Source organism: Stegodyphus dumicola, chromosome X2 (assembly GCF_044657685.1).
Source record: "Stegodyphus dumicola isolate Sdum_Otavi_A_Nest chromosome X2, ASM4465768v1".
Classification (NCBI taxonomy): Eukaryota; Metazoa; Arthropoda; class Arachnida; order Araneae; family Eresidae; genus Stegodyphus; species Stegodyphus dumicola.
Window position 1 is genome coordinate 73,801,430 of NC_140781.1, and position 20,288 is coordinate 73,821,717.

General features: G+C 34.1%; 1 protein-coding gene across 3 annotated transcripts in view; it reads right to left on the reverse strand.

The window, feature by feature from the left end:
• Positions 1-2,961: 2,961 nt before the first annotated feature.
• LOC118181423 (uncharacterized) overlaps positions 2,962-20,288 on the reverse strand; it is a 46,260-nt gene continuing 28,933 nt past the window's right edge. Inside the window, exons 18-29 of one of the 3 annotated variants that reach the window (XM_035350570.2) lie at positions 20,130-20,283; positions 19,765-20,028; positions 17,256-19,327; positions 14,874-15,024; positions 14,573-14,739; positions 13,866-14,028; positions 13,598-13,782; positions 10,880-11,145; positions 6,663-6,952; positions 4,970-5,223; positions 3,297-3,510; positions 2,962-3,194 (exon numbers count right to left, since the gene is read on the reverse strand). In XM_035350570.2, the coding sequence (XP_035206461.2) occupies positions 3,166-3,194; positions 3,297-3,510; positions 4,970-5,223; positions 6,663-6,952; positions 10,880-11,145; positions 13,598-13,782; positions 13,866-14,028; positions 14,573-14,739; positions 14,874-15,024; positions 17,256-19,327; positions 19,765-20,028; positions 20,130-20,283 (4,209 nt within the window). In that variant the 3' untranslated portion in view covers positions 2,962-3,165. Of the gene's footprint in view, positions 3,195-3,296; positions 3,511-4,969; positions 5,224-6,662; positions 6,953-10,879; positions 11,146-13,597; positions 13,783-13,865; positions 14,029-14,572; positions 14,740-14,873; positions 15,025-16,229; positions 19,328-19,764; positions 20,029-20,129; positions 20,284-20,288 lie in introns of all 3 variants that reach the window. The other 2 variants (XM_035350568.2, XM_035350569.2) reach the window with 2 other exon arrangements.

The window sequence follows — 20,288 nt, forward strand, 5'->3', positions numbered from 1 at the left end:
CGATAAATGATGTCAAGGAGAATTTAAGGTTAATTGGACTTAACCGATGGAGGGCTATTGCGCCGAATGGGGTCAGGCTAGCAACAGGCTTATAGAGCTTATGAAGAAGAAGTAGAATGTTGCTCTCAGTTTGTAAATTTGTTGACGTAAGAGGTTTTGTGACTAACAAGATCTTCTGAAAGTACTGATAAATTTTGATCAGGATTAAGTTGAAATGCAATCACTTACTTTGCTTACTTTAATTTTAAGGAATTATATTTTCATTTTTTTTTCAAATATGTTGTTTTTGTTGTCTTGTCCACGTATTTCATGGAAGAATGGTTGCTAGAGCCTCAAGGAAGTTAGACTTTTACATCCACCCCAGTTTTGAGGAAGAGCACCCCGGCGGGTGCTCCGATGGTCTCCCACCCCTCACACCAACCACCAAACCACACAAGAGGACATTCGACTAGTCATATATTTAGAGTGCCCCCTTCCGCAAAGACACTATACATTTACAAAGATCATTGCCTTCTGCGGGATTTGAAACTGGGCCCTTTGGTACCGCAGTAGGCTCCCCTAACAATTATACAGTCTGGGCGGCTTCCAAATATGTGTTTTGTAAATATTAAAATATATTTCAAGGGCTTTAAAAATTTGTGTTAAGAAAACCTTAATCTTATGAAAAGGTGCTTCGATTTCGAAAATTTCAAGGTATGCAGACGACTAATTAGCATCCTAGTACACAATACGCTTTTTCATACTAAAACCATGATGCTCTGAAGCTTTGTATCTAAAATTTTCCGCGCTTCTCATAGTTTTTTATACAAATCGCTAATTTCTGAATTTGGGAGATAGGGGGCGCTGAAACTGATTTCATCTTGTTCACGTTCATAGCTGTAGCTGGTTCTATTCACCAGCGAGACAGACGTAATTCGCTATTCATCCTGTTATCCACATATATACACACAAATATATATTAATATATGGTTCTTCAGGTAATATATATGTGTATGTATGTAAGTGTATATACAAGGTGTCTCAGTACCGCGTTTCATAACTTCTAGGAGGGGTAGGGTGCACCCCAACGACTTGGAATAATATAGCAATGTGAGGGTCTGAAATGCTTTTCTGACGTCGTAGATGGCGTTCTTGCAGGAAATCATCATTTCCCACAAGACGCAGATTTAGTAGGATGAATAATTTTACGAACGCGGAGTTAACCAATATGCGTTTGACATATGGGGCTGCAGATTGTATTGGGCCAGCCTCACAGCGCTTACGGTATCTTATGAGGCGTACACATAGCCATAGTTTCTTTGCAAGGTTACACTGGAGGTTAGCTGAAACAATTTCCTTTCAAAGAGCTGCCATGAATGATCAGCATGGACCCCGAACATCGAAGAGAATGGGCTACATTAGGTACAGGGGAATCCAAGTTTGAATACGCGAAGCGTAGCGCAAGCGGTTGGGGTTTCTCGTTCCAGAATCTGGAGGATTCACTGAGAAAACGAAATGCATCCGTATCACGTGAAGCGTATCCAGGCACTTCAACAGGGTGATTATGCACCTCCTATTACTTTTGCAGAATGGTATCTTGAAAGGTGTGCTACAGATCACCGTTTCCCAACTTACGATGTGGCATCCTTCACAAGGGAAGGAATATTCAACGGACATAACGCCCATCTCTGGGGGCGGTACAAAACCTCATGCAGCACGCCACCTGTAGTCTTCTCGTCTAACCGGTTGTAACTACTTGGTTTTTCTGCAGCAAGTCATGCCACAACTTTTAGATGACGAACAGATTTTTGCATCGATGCGACAGACAATGTGATTCCAACACGATGGGGCACTTGCCCACTTCAGCCGTAACGTCAGCCAAATTATCAGCTGCTTCTAAAAATTTCATCTGCATCAATTATTGATGCAGATTTCGATTTTGTTTCTTAGCTTTATTATGCTCTATCTCTTAACTTCAATTCCTGTCTTGTCAGACGTTTCTAGAGCCTACTCGCCTAACCCCAGCTAGCTAAGTTACAGAATGTATTAAGATTTTCAAATCAAAAAATATGAAGAATCAGCAATTACCTCAAAAGCGATCTGAACTGCGGATCTTCAAACCGCCAGCAGGACGGCGAATTACTTCCAATTTCTTCCAATTACACGGCGAAGACACGCAGCTAGGAAGAAGAAAATTCCTTACAATGTGTCTTGGTAGTGAACTATAGCCTGCTCAATAATAGGGATTTTACAAAGACTATTATAACGTAAAGCTGATTGAAACCACAGTGTATGGTTGAATTTAAAATAATGTGCAACGCAAAACTTGAAGATATCATTAATTTCAGAATAAACATACAACTGGCCCGGTGTTTCTAGCAATTCACAAATTTAACTGCTAAACATTTCGGCCCCTGGTTGTCTTCAGTTACTTAATCTTAACACAATATCTTAAGAGTCTTGACCAACTGGTGAACATTGGAAAAACTGCAAACAGCGATGTTTGATTCAGGATCAGTTAAAACACCGTAGTATCTAAACTAACATCTGTACAACTAGGGGCGGGAAGCGAAGCATAAACTTCTAGAATGGACAAATAATTGCAACGAAAGTTGAAAAGAAATAATGTTATTCTTCTTTCCGGCATAAATACGAAATGCTCATAAAATTTAAGATTTTAGTAAGAACAAAAAATTTAACTATTAAGACATATCCAAATTATCAGTTGCATTTTGATAGTAAGTGTTTTAATAGACAAGTTTTTCTGTTCTCTTTATGTCGAATCCTCCAGACACTACTATATTTGCAAACAGTTATAAGATAGGAGAAATTACTCTTGATGTTTACCTTAAATAATCGAAACTCTGTTGTATTTGAATAATTATAAGAGAAGAGAAATTACATTTCAATTTTGTTTCATTTCTTTTGTTTTATTGCAATATGTAATAAATGACGTAAATGAGAGAGACACATACAGTAAAATGTTTGTAAAAACAAAGTATTAATATTTGTATTTTTATTATACATATAAAGGTACAGAATGCTTAATTACATTAAATAAGGTCTCCACTTAGTGACTCAGAAAACAAGAACATGCATATTTTAAATAACATATAAAAAGTCCAAGAAAGAAGAATGCTATCCAGTGCACTCAGCTTCCTCCAAATATAATTCTATAATAACATCCTAGCTTTGAAAGACAGAAAGAAGTTTACCTATGAAAAAAAGAAATTTGTCGAATAAGCTGAGATACTGAACAATAAATCCATGCATATGTGTGTATTCGCAGAGAGATTATAATATTCTGTATTACTTACTTTTAGCTGCTGAAAGTAGATTTTGGGCTACTTGAAGTTGCGTTTGATGAAAGGGATGTTGGAATTGGACTGTAATATTTCCTCTTCTCGGGCTGAATTGTAGGACGATTAATCTCTCTTTCATCCATTGTTTAGGGTATGCTTCAAGTCTCGTACGCACCGGTTGCCACATTTCTCGTGCGATTTTCTCTCGATTTTGCCATGCATTCACAGCCTATAAATAATTCAAAAATATTAATCAGTGTAAAAAGTGTAGATGAATTCTGTTTTTGATTTCCACTCACAGAATGAGATGGGTAAAAATTCTAATTGTTTTCCTCATAAGATATTTTTGTTCATTATAAGTAAGCTACTATAATCTGGCAACACTTCGAATACATATACTTCAAATTTAAAACAATTTCTGGAGTAAGATAAGTGATCTGAGAAAAATCAAGAGATTTAAAGCATAATTTGCATGTGCTTTTATGTATTAATATTATGTTAATAAATTTATTTAAATGTGATAATGTTATTTAATTATGTTAATTCCAAAACTGCATTTTTATGATATTTTTCGATTGCTTAATTAAGTTATATCTGTATTAAGTAGTGTTTCGTTAAATTCTCCGAAATGTTAAATAGTATTAACTAAGCTCAGTTTTAAAAACTGAACTGTGAGAAGTAATAAAATGTTTGTTACTTAATGAAGTACTTAGAGGAATGAGCAGATTTAACATTTTGTAAAGCATATCAGATGTTGAAGTAATCCCTAAAAAATAGCGAAAAACTGAAAAGTATGTAGCCAGATTATGACTCGTACTGTAATCCAGCAAAGTTTAAAAGTCTGAATTCATCGTTGTTTTAAATCTTAAAATTACGTCGTAAAGAAAAAAAAAAGATTTACGTTTATATTCCATCAAAAATGTAACATTTGTGAAGCTTTATTTAATTTTATTAATAGTTAATGTTTAGTTAAAGCAGCTTTTCTTTCACTCTCGTTTTCACCCACGCTTTTCTGCCAGACTGTTAATAAACTAGCGCATGTGTATTGAAATGAGGTAGAAAGAAGTGATGTTTAAAGAAAAGTTTTGGAAGGTGAATTTAGAGAGCGTGTTACGCCTGCTTGAATGCCACCTTGCTATTTTGATTTACTAGCGATTAGATTGCTGTGGCGTTGAGTGTTTCTAGCCATTAGGCTTGTTTCTCCGCCGACTTCTACGAGTCAGGGACTTCCTGCACGATTATCCTGTAAGCATTTGGCTAAATTTAAAACATTTTAAGTTCAACGTCACCTGTTTGAGCCAGAAGTGTTGGCTTTATGTAAGCCCAAGTGGGGCTATGTGTGTAACTCTATTGATTGAATAATGGGTCCTTTACACCCTTCTTCTGACTTTCTGTTTTCATTAAGACCTGGGGATAATTCCTCGTAAAATTCTTTACTCGTTAGTTTACGCTCCCCAAAAGAAAAAGCTCTATACATTAACCATTTAATGGTGTGTTAAAAAACAAATCAGTTGAGGTTTAAATTTAGTTTTAGACATAACTATATGAGTTTTGATTTGAAATTATTAACTGATGCTTAAAATATGAATCATTTTAATATATGAAAAGTATTTGGCTTTAGTGCTTTCCAGTGAACATTAGTTTATAGACGTTTCAACCATACTGCTGAGAAAACATTTGTAACTTACGTTTTGCTTGGTTTCCTGCATAACTGATTTTAGAAGCTGAAGGTCCTCATCCGATTCCAAAAGGTCATCAATGTACTTCATTATATTATCTATCAGTTCTATTACCCTTCCTCTCAAGAATGATTCCACTTCCAGTATATCTCCCTTGACGACTGAGATTATCTTCTCTCCAACCAAATCACCGAATATCCGTTTGATTTGCGATTCAGCAATGCGTATAGCTTTGCGGATTAAATCCTTTATATCAGGTAAGCCTTTCACAAAAGAAAAAGTTAAAAAGACATTTAGGTTAAGTTGACGAGAAGGTAGTAAATACATTTGAAATTCATAAATATGATTTAAAATGTCTAGGCATTTTACTTTCAAAAATATCATACTGTTTAATGAAATTATTTATTCTTTTCTAAAACAATAATTTATTCATTCTCTTAAATGATACAAGCTTTCAAACAACTCGTGTTTTCTTCCTTAGAATAAGCGTTGTAGTAAATCGGCTGATTGGGGTTTAAGTAGAGAAATACAATTCCTACTATTTCTTTCGAAATAAAAATGTCTGATGAACAACCGCTTAATAAAATGGCAGAAGAAGCCAATGACTTTAATTCCTAATTCAGCTTGTTTAATTAATAGTCATATTCATTGAGAGCAAACTAATCATTTGATTAATAAAACTTGATTTTTTTCGAATGCTGGGTAAATCTAATTTTTGAACATTCAGCACAGCATTCTATTAACTATAACATAAAGACCTTAATTTGTACTAATCAATTACTTTTTATTAACTTTCCTTTCCCTTCTGGTTTCAATTTCCTACCATAATACAAATTTGAATGACGTATATGCAAATCTTATTGAGCTCGGAGATAGTATTTAAGTAGCAGAATTGAGTTAACGGTAGAAAGTTACGAGTTTATGCTGCGCGTTTGCGGAGTAGCTCTGTTGCTGAATATTTTGTGCTAGCCACTTACTTGAATTTATATTAATATTCTATACTCGGCTTTGCTATGTGCAGCGGATAAAACAGATTTAGATTTGAGCAGGAGCCAGTCGTGGTGTTAATATTTAATTCATTCTTATCGTTCATACTATTTTCTGCTAAGTTACTTAACCACAAGTGGTGGTTAAATTGTGAGCATCGAGTGAGTGCATGTTCTGTTTAGTTAGTAGTTAGTTAAATTAAAAAAGTTTATTTTAACCTTCGTTGGCAACCATATGTTGTTTTTTCCCCCAAGACATAGCGAGAAATCGCTATTTCATCTTCAGTAGGATTTGCATTTTATGCTCCCTAAAACGAGTAAGTTTTATAACAACTCTGAAAGTGTTTTATTTAAATGGTATTAATTTGCAGCTATTTTACGGTTAGTATCGTTATGGTATAAGTTACTATTTTCATTTGAATTTTCAACTTTTATTTTTCGTGAATTGACACAAAGCTTTATAATAACGACTCTACAGAAGAAATACTGAACTTAGCCATGCACACTGAAGTGTGGAATGCTTTAAAGTAAAACATTAATGAATTACGATTCTTCATGTGACGAGATAAGTAACTTTGAAATAACCATTTGTTACTCCACTTAAAATATTTCCGAGAAATTTGTGAAACAGTAATATCGTAAGAAAATCTTTCAACGAAATAAGTGTAAGCAATGAAAGCGCAATTTTTTTTTTCAATTTTCAAATTGATGCTTACCTTGGGGAAGCAATTCCATTAAAGAACGCCTTTTTTCAGAGATTTTATTGAGAAGATAATTGAGCACCCCTTTAGCTTTAGAGTTCTCATAAATTTGTCTCAAATCATCACAGATTGATCCAGGCCTGCAGATCTTTTCAAGGCAATTCTTTAAGTCAGCTCTTGTCATTTGCCATATGTCTTTCACGACATCAGGTACATGCTCAAAAATGATTCCAAGGATTCTGTGAATTACCGAATCCCAAAATTTTTTCAAGTCTTCTAAGAATTCCTTTAGAGATCTAATATGCCTTTAACAGAGAAAAACATTCTTTTATTAAGAAACAGCTAAAGTAAAATACAGTATTTAATAATTATTGCCAAAAACTTTTTTTTGGTATTGTCCCAGCTGGGATCTACCGAATTTCGTTAGTTAGTTAATCAGTTTTATACTACATGGCGTTACCTCTTTTTTCAGACTATTGTTTGTAAAAGCAATGTTTATGCTTACCGTTTCTTTCTCTTAAATTTGCAAAAATATTTTTAAATTCTGTCTTCAAATCTTTGTTACCAATTTACTTTCAAATAGAAAACTGTTTCTTTCTACGTTTAAATTATAAAGAATTGAAATAAGAACAAATTAAATAAATTCATTATCTCTCTCTTTTTAATACTCAGCTTACAACAAAGTATTTGTAAATATGATTTGAAGCAACTAAATATAGCAGTAGAAAATCGGGTGTAGTTTGTCTTACCTTTATCTGTTTCATTCACTACATGCGCGATATTCTTGATATAATCTATATTCATAACATTTAGGGGTTCACGTTTAGTTATAATTATATCGAGTAATTCACTGAAATATTTAAACCAGCTAATCTGATTAAAAAAAGAAGTTTCACCCTTTTATTCGCACACTGAGTTTCCTTATACACAGCATAAAACACAGCAAAAGAAATAAATATTCTGCAAAACGTAAAAAAATTTATTAATATTAAATAATAATGAATCTGATCATGCAGATTTGAATAAAATGGCGGAAGAAAAAAAATTTAAAAACAAAACTTTTGTGGCGCCACCTATCCATCTGTAATGTAACTACACAGTTAAGAAAAGTAGATCGCCTATTGGGAGAATACCATTTTTTTCCTCCAAAATAAGTCACAATTTGAAAAAAAAATTTGCATCGAATCCAAAAGTTTATCTCTACATCCATTAACAAATTAAAATGTCATATCATTTAAGAATTTAGCTGTAACAGTTCCATAGCTGATTATAAGAATTTAAATTGGCAAAATTTAAAAAGGAAAACATAACGATAGAAATCAAGTTTTCTCCCCCCTAAAAAATGGCACTGCAGAATATTTTAAAAATAAATTAATACAGTAGAACACGGCTTATATGTCTTTCAAGGAACTATTCACAAAAATATACAATATGTAAAAGATTAAATTAGCAACGTAAATTAATTTCCACTCTGTATTCTAAAAATAGTAGTCTCTATTTGCACTGAGTCATTTCAAGATTGATCCATGTCATATGACTCTTACATAATTCTGATAATGTAAATGAAATTAAAACTCAATAGCTAATAGCAATTTTGCTGCAATATTAATTATCTCATCACAATGTATTGAGAACTAAAACTAACTGAGTCTGAATTAAGATTTCACCCTGAACATAACACACTTCCTTTCTGTTCGTCGGCCTAGCTGGACTCGTGTCTGCTGCTTCATTCTTGCTGTAAAGTTATCAAAAATGTAAATCTCTTGAAATAGGCACAAATAATGTGCCAGGTTGATTGTGGCCGCATTATGTTTACTGAAAATAAAATGAAGATTTAATGTGCCTCGGCTGCCAGTGTCCTATTCATTGTGGATCAACATTTCTACGCCATCAAAATTCCTGCTGTTTATTAATTCTACGTTTGTTTCCATTACATGTCTCTCTTCGAGTGTCATCTTTCTACTATGCAGTAAAGCCTCTTCAAATTATAATGGAGAGAACCATCTTCAATTCGTTGCAACTTTCTTTTTCCAAGTCATCTTATTACATATATATATATGCGTGTGTGTGTAATAAAATGCACAATTTAGCTGCATATGTAATTAGCTGCACAATTTTGATATTACTAAGCTATTAGCGGTATTACATTATTGTATTATCGTACCTTCAATTTGTTTGATATTAATTATGTTGAAACAAATTTAAAATTAATATTAAAATGAATATTTAATTAATAATAGTATTTTAAGTAATTAAACAATATTAACAATTTTTTATAATTAATATTTTAAAAAAGGTATTAATACAAATATAATATGTTTCAAATCATAAGAAGGCAAATTCCTGTGATTAGTTACATTAGTGCATTGGGAAAAAAAGTCATGTCCTTATTTGAACTACTATATTGAAAAAGTAAAATTTTTCCCTAAGAAAATGTTCTAAAGGAAAATTTAACTTTTTTTAAAGAAAAATCTTTAATTGTCATCTGACTTTTGCTTTAATTCTGAATTTTAAGCAAAGAGCTATGAATCGAATACAGTTTTTGAAATAATTTCTCGTTTGTATTACTACAAAGAAATTTGAGGATTTCAGTACAGTAGATAGCATTTTGAGAAGAAGGTGGGATTATTTCTTCATTTGCTTCTTCATCCCAGCTTCTTAAATATGCATCAGATAAAATGTTTTCAATTAGTTCTTCAACTGTGCATAAGTCTGATGTCATTGCATTGGCATCTCAGTTTATGTATTCCTCGATTGTAATATCTAGTCCCAGTAATTTTAATTCTTCTTCATCAATAATCTCAGTATTTATCATAATTTCACCATCAATACTTGACTCTAGGTCCGAAATTCCCCTTTAATGGAGCAATCTTAATTGTCTGTGGTTTTACTTTAATCCACGCAAGTGAAATCCTATTCATAGCCTCAAAGAATTTATAAGTTTTTATATGTAGTTTCTGTAGTATACTTTGCAGGACTATTTGAATCAACCTTTGCCTGTAGAGAATTTTCAAATTCATAACGATACCCAAATCTAATACATTCGTGCAATATGCCGGGAAGAAAACTATTTCCACATTTGTCGTTTGTATACTGGTCCATAGAATGTAAATTTTTGCGGTTTTATCTCCTTATGGGTTTGTCTATTTTTTTAGCTATTCTGTAAAAATGCCGGTAGGTATGTATGCTTTCTTATTTGCTTTATATTCTAATGGCAGAATTTTAACATGCTTGAAGCACCTTGGTTTTTGTGACTTTCCTGTAACTAAAGTAGTCATTTCTTTGGTACTATTAGCATTTTCCTGGAGTAAAACAGTGAGAATTTTTTTACGCTGTTCATCTCAATGACACTGAAGCTAAGGTTTAGTGTCATCGAGATATCTCTGAAAGCTAAGGTTCTTTCAGGCATAAATTTTAAGGAAAAAAAGGCATTCCATCAACATTAAAAATGTCTTTTAATTCATATACAGCTATTGTGGTGGATAAATATTTCAACCGACTAGACATTGGGACGCTTTTTGATTCTCCATTTATTTATGTCATGAGATTTCATGTCGCAGTTTAAATTTATGCAGCCATCATGTTGAAAAGCAAGCTTCCTTCGCATTCAGTTGAAATGCTACCTCTTTCGATCGTTTTTAGTGTTGTCACAGGAATATCCCGTTTCATTGCTAACTCACCTTTCCTCAAAACCAATATTCTCATCAAATACTTTTAAAATTTGAATTTTATCTTTTAACGAGAGTGCCTTTCGCCATCGTGACATTTCGTATAAATTTTTTCTGCTCAGTTTTGTATCCATTAATGTTTACTAAACACAGCATCCTGTTTGGAAGAAATAAAGGCATCTATTTTTCTTTCCAATGATCTCTTCGATCCATGAATTGGTTTTCAACTCGTGTGCCAGACTGTAATGTCTCATGCCTTTGTTTTCTTTTTCTATTTCCATTTCTCGGAAAAATATTTTAACGGAGGGACTTCGAAACGTAAAACTAATGCAGTAAGTCAAACAAAGGCGACATATAACGGAAGCCGTGCGACAAATAAAAGAAATATTTTACTGTTAAAATAAACAGGACTGAATCGGGACCAAGGAGAAACGACGTATAAATCTAAAAGCCTTATAAACGACAAATGTATAAACAGTGCTCCACTGTATATTATTTTACAAAATACCTTTACGAAATATAAATGTGAGTTCGAAAGATACAACTTTCCATTCAGAAACTTACGGTAATTCCTTCAGAAATGTTTTCAAGTAACTTAGGAGATCTTTCACTAGATTTACAATTTCATCCCACAAAGGAAAGTGCAAACTAAGAGCTTCACGTAAACTATCGAGAACTTTTTCCAGCTGCTCCTGATACCAGTCTAGGAAGTCTTCAAGTTTTGGCTTGATAACATTATACCAGAAATCCTTAATGTGCTTTATGATTTCTTCTTCAATTTCGGAAAGGGATCGGTCATAGAAAAATTTGGCGATGTTCTTTAACTCTTCCTATAGAAATCAAAGCGAGATCATTAGTTTATCTTATGGAAAATATAAGTTGCTCAGTTAAATTTTATGTTTTATTACGATTTTGAGTAATAAATTTATTGTTGGGGTAAAAGATTATTAAAAAGCTAATTGAAAAATAGTCTCATACATGCTACAAAAAATATGATTATGTAGAAAATTATATAGTTCTTGATTATCGTCAAGTATGTCAATTAGTATACAGTGTTCAAAAAGAATCTCCCGATTTGAAATGCTTATATTATGAAAATCATTGAACATAGAAATTTATGATTAACTTTTCCTTTGGCTAATCATAAATCTCTTTTACACACCAAATTAATGCTGCTCAGTATGGATTTTGGATATACGCTGCTTTTTTATATACGGCATATGTCTATACTGTAGTCAAATTTTCCCCAAATTTTGCGAGCATGTCTGCTTCCACGGCTGCTGTTATACATATCTTCAGTTCGGGTAATGTAGCTGGAAGTGGAGACACATAAACGGAGACTTATATACCCCCCGCAAGAAGATATCGCACACTGAGAGATCCTGTAGTTTTGGAGATCAGTGACATTTAACTGATCGTCAGATCTCGATCCATCATTAGAGAATGCGATTTTAGAGAAATTCTCGAACGTCCAAGCTCCAGTGTAGTGTTTCCCGTCCTATTGAAAAACGAACTCATCCGAGTCAGTTTCTAATGGTAGGAAAGCCAGTTTTCAAGCATGTCGAGATAGATGAATCCCATCATAGTGGCCTATATGAAAAAAAAAAAGGACCATACACCCTTTACCGGGAAACAGCGCAAAAAAATTAACATTTGGCGAGTCTCTCTCATGCTGTACAATTTGACGTGGCTGCTTCATAAACCCATATTCTAACACTATGGCGGTTGACCTTACCACTTAGATAAAATGTAGCCTAGTCACTAAACACAAAGGGTAATAAAATTATCATCTTTTAATACATTCTGAAGAATGAATTCACAAAACTCCGCATGTCGTTCTTTGTCACCTCTATAAAGAACTTGCAGCAATAGAATCCTGACAAACGTCGCCACAAAACACGCCTGATAGGTGTGTTTATTTTCCTGCCGGCACGGCAAGTGGATTTCGGTGGGCAGTGTGCGAAATTATGTCGGATGCAATCCACATTTTCGTTTGACTTGTCGGGACGGCCAAGTAATTTTCTTTTAGAAAGACAACCCGTGTCTTGGAATTGTTTGCACCATCTCCTAATGGCGGGTGTTCCGTTGGACACCAGGGAACGGTAGACGAAAATCGTGCTGAAAAATTGTTATGGACTCATATTCGCGAGGCGCAGAACACAAAACAATTTCTGTTGCGCAGTCACCATCTAGACAAACACTGACGTGGCCACGGAAAGAAGAGCGTTAGCGCTACCAGTCGCCAACCTACATGAAACTTGAGATTTCCCTCTTTTTATATTATTCGATCAAGGCGGATTAAAAGCTGAATAAGTATGATTCTTTTTTAAACACTCTGTATTTATTTATTGTTAAATCATATAAAATAAAAGACTAAATATAAGTTTTTGCAGGTATTTAGGATTTTTGTAACGAGAAAAGTGTAAAATCATGATTAATACAAACTCCCAGGCTTCCGATTGCTAGCTGGATGTGCTACCATTTACACTACAAAACTACCCTCCGAGAAAAGCCATAATTACATTCTTCCCCACCTGGACAACTGAAGAGAGGGAAACGAGACCCAGTCAGCCAAATACAGGGGGTGAAGAGTTATCTTCAACCTCCTTTTTTAGTCATGGCACTATTAAAAAGTTATTAAGAATTTTTAGAGCAGAGAAACATGTAAAATCATACATCCTCTCGAAGCTCCTTCCTTCCTAGAACAAAATGGAAGTGCTACCATTTACACCACTAGATCATGTTCGGGGAAAGAAGATAATTCCTTTATATTCCTTTATTTTTTAGCAAGTTCATAAACTATTTGAAATTTCGACGCACGAAAGTTTTAATATCGCAAAAGCACAAATGTACTTGGAAAGTGGACGTATGTTGGATCCTGCAAGACTGCTGTGCTTAGAGCTCCAGACTATATTAATCGGGTCCTTTAATTTGGAGCATTCTAAATTTTTATAAGCATTTTGAACCAAGATTAGAAATTATTACCCAAGATAAATACTCAATAATTAACTTGAGCCTTAATCCAAACGTGAGTTAGTTTCAAACTAAAAGTGGGGTTTTCATTGTAAATTACCCTGCAGCATTATTGTTAGTCAAGTGTTTTAAATTCGTAATCAGAATATGTAATGAGCAGCTACAATAGCTTATCATACAAAATTTTTGTTTCTGCATTCAACATTTGAAATATTCTTATCATTTCACGTGAATATAGAAGAATAAACGATCGGGTTAATATTTGTAATCAGTGTAATAAATAGGAAAGGCATGTAATCTTTGTCTTACCAAAACACGCAGTAAGTTATCCTTATTCCAATTGAGTGTAATTTCGGCAATTCTTGGCTTTTCGGAATCTACTTCTACACTAAAATCTAGGATGTTACGTTCCCGGTAGAATGCAGCTAAACTGATAAGTTTAAGCGATTCACTTCCACGTTTATTAATGCATAACTGACATTTCATGAAAGGACCTAGAAGTTTGTAAAACGAAATAAATTAGTAACTCACATCATGAATATGTTTATAAAAAAACTGAAATATTCAAAACAAAGACCTCTTCTTTGAATTTCAATTTCTGCACATTTCTCTTCCGTTCTGATACTAATTTCTGATAATATCTCTCCTTTTGATACTATGTTTATGTTGAATTCGGGTGCCTCCCGGGAAGATCTTACAGAGCGACCAGAAATTCTCAGGTCAGTATTTGTTGTGTAATACTGAAATAAATGTCATTATTAGCACGAATATTGTCAGACTGTTCAATAATTTGAAAGAAAATACTTTAAACATACACCAAGTTTTATATAAAGCTTCTTATGATGAAAGTACTCTCTAGTATTCCTAATTCCGCTAGTATCACTACATAACAATAAAAATTAAGAAAAGTGTAAGCATTTCTTATTGCTGTCTCATCAGTGGGAAAAGTAACTGACTGAAATTATCATGACAATTATAATTTTTTATTCAGTTAATTGACACGATTATAAAATTTCTTCTCTCTCCCACAGAAATTTCGTTAATTTCATTAATCGAATGTTTTTCATTGACTTCTCTGTGGTTTGTCAAGTAGTAAAGAGTTAAATATTTTGTATTATAAAGGGTGATTAGTAAAAATCTTAAATTATTTAAAGCGAGTTCATTAAAATTAGAAAGACTTTAAATGCGACAAACACTATATTAGAAGCTGAAGTTATCGTAACTGCTTTCGTTGCTTTGAGCATTTAAATAGTAACACATAGATTCATCCTACTCTATACATACCAGGACGTCAACGTTCATTGGAATTCCCCTTCTTCTCTGAGAGATAACAACAGCAACTCCTCCTCTTTTTGTATCAGCTTTTGATTTGTACCTCCATTCATACCCGTATTTGTCTTCATTCTCGGTTTTATCCTTCAAGAATTTTACCATGGCGTCAATCTTTCTGTCTGTATGGAGGAGAGGAAAATAAAATTCAATGATTTTGATTTTATAGGGAAAATATTTGAGCTAATTTAATACAATAGTTTCTAAACTTATTGCTTAAATCAATGTCACTCTTCATATATGAAATTATTCTCACCTTCACTGTAAAGCTTGATGGCCGCATTCTGTCCTTCAGGCTGTATTTCTAAAGTCAACACTTTTTGTGGAGACGCAGCATACTGTAGGCTAATTTTGGCTTCTACGGGAATCATTCTTCCCTTCCTAACGGAAACTTCAAGCGAAATAGGCTAAAACGAAAGCAATGCATACCATTATTGCAATGTATTATGAATAGTTTCTGAATTCTATGATTCAAAAACACAACAATTGTTATTTTAAGTGAAAGCTTATCTTAGTTTTCTCAGACAGTTTAGATATAGCCGAAGGAAAATTAATCTAAATGGGTGCCTGGAACACATTCTAACCTTTCCCAACAGAGTGTAGGTCGCTCTCAGATTTTCAGAAATTAGTGTTAGTAATTGGAAGGTGAGGTAGCTAAATTCTTAAAATTCTTGTTGAACGATTTGAAGTGTTAAGTTAATAACCATCCGAGAAACATTTCACAACGCGTCGTTCGGCTAAAAGCTAAAGATTTGAAATTTTGTGGAATCATGAATTTGATACACTGTTGAATCCTAACTTAAGTTTCCTTATTTATTGTACGGACACTACTATGGGCCCACCAGCGACTGAGCGGTAAAGTCGCTGAACACTTACAATTTGGTCTGAGCTCAACTAGCGAATGGGTTGGCTGTATGGATGTTTTCATGGTTTTTCCCATGTGTAATTTAGATATGCCGTAATCAAATGAACTAAACAAAGACACTAATTTTGAAAACAAAGTCAATCCTGAAAATTAACTCAGGGAGAAATTTTAAAGGGATATACTTATTATTTTAACCTGTCCTTAGTTACAACTGTTTTACTTCACTTGATGGTATCTAGGTAATAAATAACAGGAAAAGAAGAGGTTTTAGGCATTCTTACTTCAATTCACACATTTAAAGAAGTTCTAGGGCTTTGTATTATAAGGTATTTCTGCCACGTTCCTAGTGTGCCTTCGTGGTGTAACGGTAGCACGCTGGGCCGGTATTCCAGAAGTCCACGGTTCGATTCCCGGCGAAGGCGGTTGCTAATTTTTCATCTCTCTGGCTTCCAAAAAATCCTAATGTCTCTACAGTATTTTTGACTTTCAAAAAATATAAAGCAAAAGTATTTCCAAAGAATAATCAGTGTGAGCAATCAGCGTATTTTCATGATGTTTATAAGGAGGCAAAATAAATACATCTTGTCGAAAGTGGTATTTCCTTTCCAGGCTTTGTCATCGATAATCACGTATTTGTACGAATACTGCGATAACTCACATCTTTGCAGCTTGGTATTTGTAATAAAGGTCATAGTAAAATATGTGTATTTTGAAATTTCAACGTTAACAGAAAATTTTGAAGCTTACTTTTATCATATTAGGATTTGACAATTTCAGATGGCCGGAGATTTCATTATCACGCTGAGAATGGTGTTTTTTCACTTCAATCCTGTACTTGCGAGTAGGCACTGTAGCATCAGGAGTGACATCGAAATCTATAAGCAGTTGTTCAGAATTATGAAGAGCACTACTTCGAACGATAACTGTACGATTCATAAGTTGCAACTCCGTCTCCATTGAGCAGGGTTCTCTTTCATGATGTCTTCTGTGAAGTTTTACTTCATAACCGAGTCTTTTGTTTAAGATTTCAACATTTAATTTTGATTTGAAATCATTGTCTCCAAGGCCATAGGAAATAACGATGTTTCCGAAAGGCTCAGCTTTAGACCTAGTCAGCTTCTCTATATTGCAAGTGATCTTCCTATACTGGCGGTAGTTGTCTGAGTTAACTGAAGCTATTTGGTAAAATTTTGCATTATAGCATGCTTTCTGTTCTGATCCGAAACAAGTTTGGACATCTGCAGATAAGGAATTTGAATCATTTCGCGTTGTTTGAACAGTTAGAGAAAGCGGCATAAATGGTGCTTGAGCTTTAAAAACAAATCTAGAATTTTGTGCAGAAGTTTCTTTTGAAAGCGTTACATCTACCAAAGATATTTTTTGCCTTTGCATTGAATGCAAACGTTTGTTTCCTGTTTTCTCGCCGCTCAAATTTTCTGGTAATAAGGATTGTGATCCTTTATGGACACTGAGAGAATAAGTAAGAAGATTTGTTTGTTTAATTAAACTAGCAATTCCAGACACTGAGTGGTTTTTAATTGAAAAGCTGCTTAAAATTTCTGCCCCCCTGTTCATTGATTTGTAACTAACTTCAGCAAGAGCTTTTCGTTGACTGTTGACATTAATGTACGATAAAAGCGTCTTTTGAGATGGGGAATTTAAAAGGGAAATACTCATTTCTGCATCTTTTAGCCTGTTAAAGGGAGAGCCTATTTTGGAAGAAATGCTAATGCCTTGAGGTTTTCGTTCTATGCCAGACTGTAGTGAAATTACCTTATTCTTCTCAAGCTCCATATTGCAAGATGACATGAATGAGTCGCCAACTCTTCGCATATTCAGACTGATGGACTGGAATTTGCGGCATGGAATTTTAACTTGAGCATCCATTTCCATCCCCTGTGATGATACAGTTTTTCTTAACTCCATATCGTATACACGTTTTTCATTGACATCGATATACGTCATTAAGCTGTTTTTAGCTGCCTGTGTGTCTAAAGACAAGAGTACTTTAGCATTTCTTACGGCTTCAAAAGGTGAACTGAGCACTGAAGAGGCAATTAAGCCATATCTTGTTTTCTTAACATCGGAAGAAATTGACATTTCTTTCCTATTTGGAAGCTGAACTTGCACTATTGATAACATTGCTGAATTAGATCTTTGGAAAGAAATGCTTAGCGATTGCTTTTCAAAGTTAATGTGTGGTGTTTGCGCAGATGCTTTCAGCTGCATGGAACTAGATTTCATATCGCATTCAATTTCACCAGCATAAACTTTACCTGGACATCGCTGTAATCGCATTTCTGATTTTATTGATGAAGAAGAACTTGTACGAGAGAACATATATTTCACTTCCAGTTCCTTAGTTTCAAAAGAACTGTCTAAGGCTTTCAGTGAAAACTTAGTCGATATTTCAGTTTCCCTAGAACGCTTTTGAAATGCACCTTCGAGTTCAATTAGAGCCTTATCAATATTACGTTTTGAGACTTTTATTGATGTTTTGATGAAATGTTTGGTAAGTTCTTGCCGAATGATAAGTTTTATGGGATCTAAGTTCCTGACTGTAGCATCTAAAGAAACGTCATGTTTTCCTAACACAGAAAGGTCACCTGATCCAGTAAACTGAATGTTCAAAATGTCTGAGCATTCTAATTTACAGCTACACTTGTACAAATTCCCAGAACGGCTTTGCGTCTTTTCTACTTCAGCAGAGACATAAAACTTTTTGTACGGTCTGCGATCTGCATCCAGAGTGGCTTCAATTTCTACTTTCGTTTTCTGTCCTAAATCCAAGCCAACTGTTGCAGTGATGTGTTGGGACCTGCGTGTCTTAAATTTCACGTCAATAGCAGCTGCTTTTCTTTCATCATCATTGATGAGTTTCAATTTTGCATCAATCTTAGGTGTTTTCAAATCCATATGACTAACTCCAGTTCTTTTCAAATGAGTGCGAACTAAATACTGTGAATTTCTGTTTAAAATTAATTGATTTTCAAGGTATAAACTATCTTGCATGAGTTGGAATGTAGCTTTGCTCTTTATCTGATTCTGGCGATTGGGAAGTCGTAAGCTGGCTTCAATTTCTTGATGATATTTAGATTCCTTATTCAGATTTTGGTACTTGTATTTAAGTTCTGCTTGCTTGTCTTGCTGCCATTGTAGCACTAAGTCTCCTTGGTATGCATTTGGACTAATTTCTACAATTTCGTCTTGTAATATTAGTTTTCTTCCAGGATATTCTAATTCAGCATTCACTTTTATTTGCACAGGTGCTTCTGACACTTTGTCCAAATTAATAAGAGTCTTTATGCGTCTATCAGCTTTGTATCGGATATTTGCTTCCATTTTAATGTTTTGAGGCTCCAGAACACGTGATACTTTAACATCATTGTCTATGCCTAATTGCGGGGCTTTTACAGAAAGTTGGAATTCACCATTTCTCCATCCGTCGGAACGACATGATTGGAGAACGTTTACATATGTACGCTCAGGATTACCACCGTACTTTAGACTGATATCGTTTTTCATTGTTTCTCTGAGTTTTCCCTGAAAGTTCCAATTGAGGTTCCAGTTAGCAGCTGGGTATTGAGTTGTTTCAAACTGAATATAGGTGTTAACTTTATTTGAATTTCTCTGTAATTTTCCTGCTAGTTTTATTGTTTGTTTTTGAAGTCTGTCCTTCTGATAATGTACAGCAACACTTGTAGAAAGTGTTTGAGTTTGTTTGGTTTGTTTTTCTGCCTCCAAAAGAACCTGCGTGTTCCAAAATGGGCTTTTGACCTTCACATCAGAGGTCATTTTCCACTCAGAGTTTTGAAGATCTAGGCGACCCTCTTTAATTATCATGCCTAAAAGAAAAAAAGATATTCTTATTTAAAAGCATATTTGGTCTTATATGGAAGCCACAATATTTATAATCATCGTAATTTGGTTTAAAATCGCCTGACACAAATAGCATATTTAATTAGTATATATTGTAATGCTTGAAATATATATATATAATAATAATATCAAGTTATAAAATTTCGTGTTCTTTAACTACATATGGAAAATCATATATGTCAGTTTCGGATTAATAACCCATTTTTTAAGTAGAGATCAATATTTCGTTAATTACTGTTGAGTATATAAAAAGTTATCGAAAGCATGTTAATGCTCATTATATCATGATAATAAGAGTAAAGATTAGCAAAGCTTTATCTTATGGTTGTCCAAATACATTCCATAATTCTGCTTTTGAAGTAAATACCTAGTATTAAAAAAAGGTGGAACTTAGAACACTCACCTTGAATAGATATGGGTTTCTCGGTGGGCTTGTTGGATTTCAGATCGAGAGAGATCTGTTGTTTTCGTCCTTTCGTGATATCAATTATTCCCTCAACTATAACTGGCTGTCTATTCGAAACTGATACCTCAAGTGAAGTTTTCAAAACTTTTCTAGATCGAGTTTCAGATATCTCACTTGAAACGTTAATTGACACGATTTGAGAAGAACTAGTGTGCAGTTCCAAAGCTCCTGACACCACCTCTGGTGTCAGATTATATGAACCTACAAAGAAAGTAGAAATTAATATTTTGCAATGCTTCTAGTTGCCTAAAAATGGGATTTAAGAAACAATAGAAAGGCTATAAATAATAACACTTATTTACCTGTTGCCCTAGCATTCTTGAAAGGTGATGTTAGATCTAAGGAGAACTTCATCTGCTTAGAGTCAGGTTGCTGTACTTCCAGTTCAGCTGCAAAACGGCGGGACATCTGAGAGCCTGGAGTATCTAGCGATGCTTTGTAGTGCATCACTTCAGTCTGTA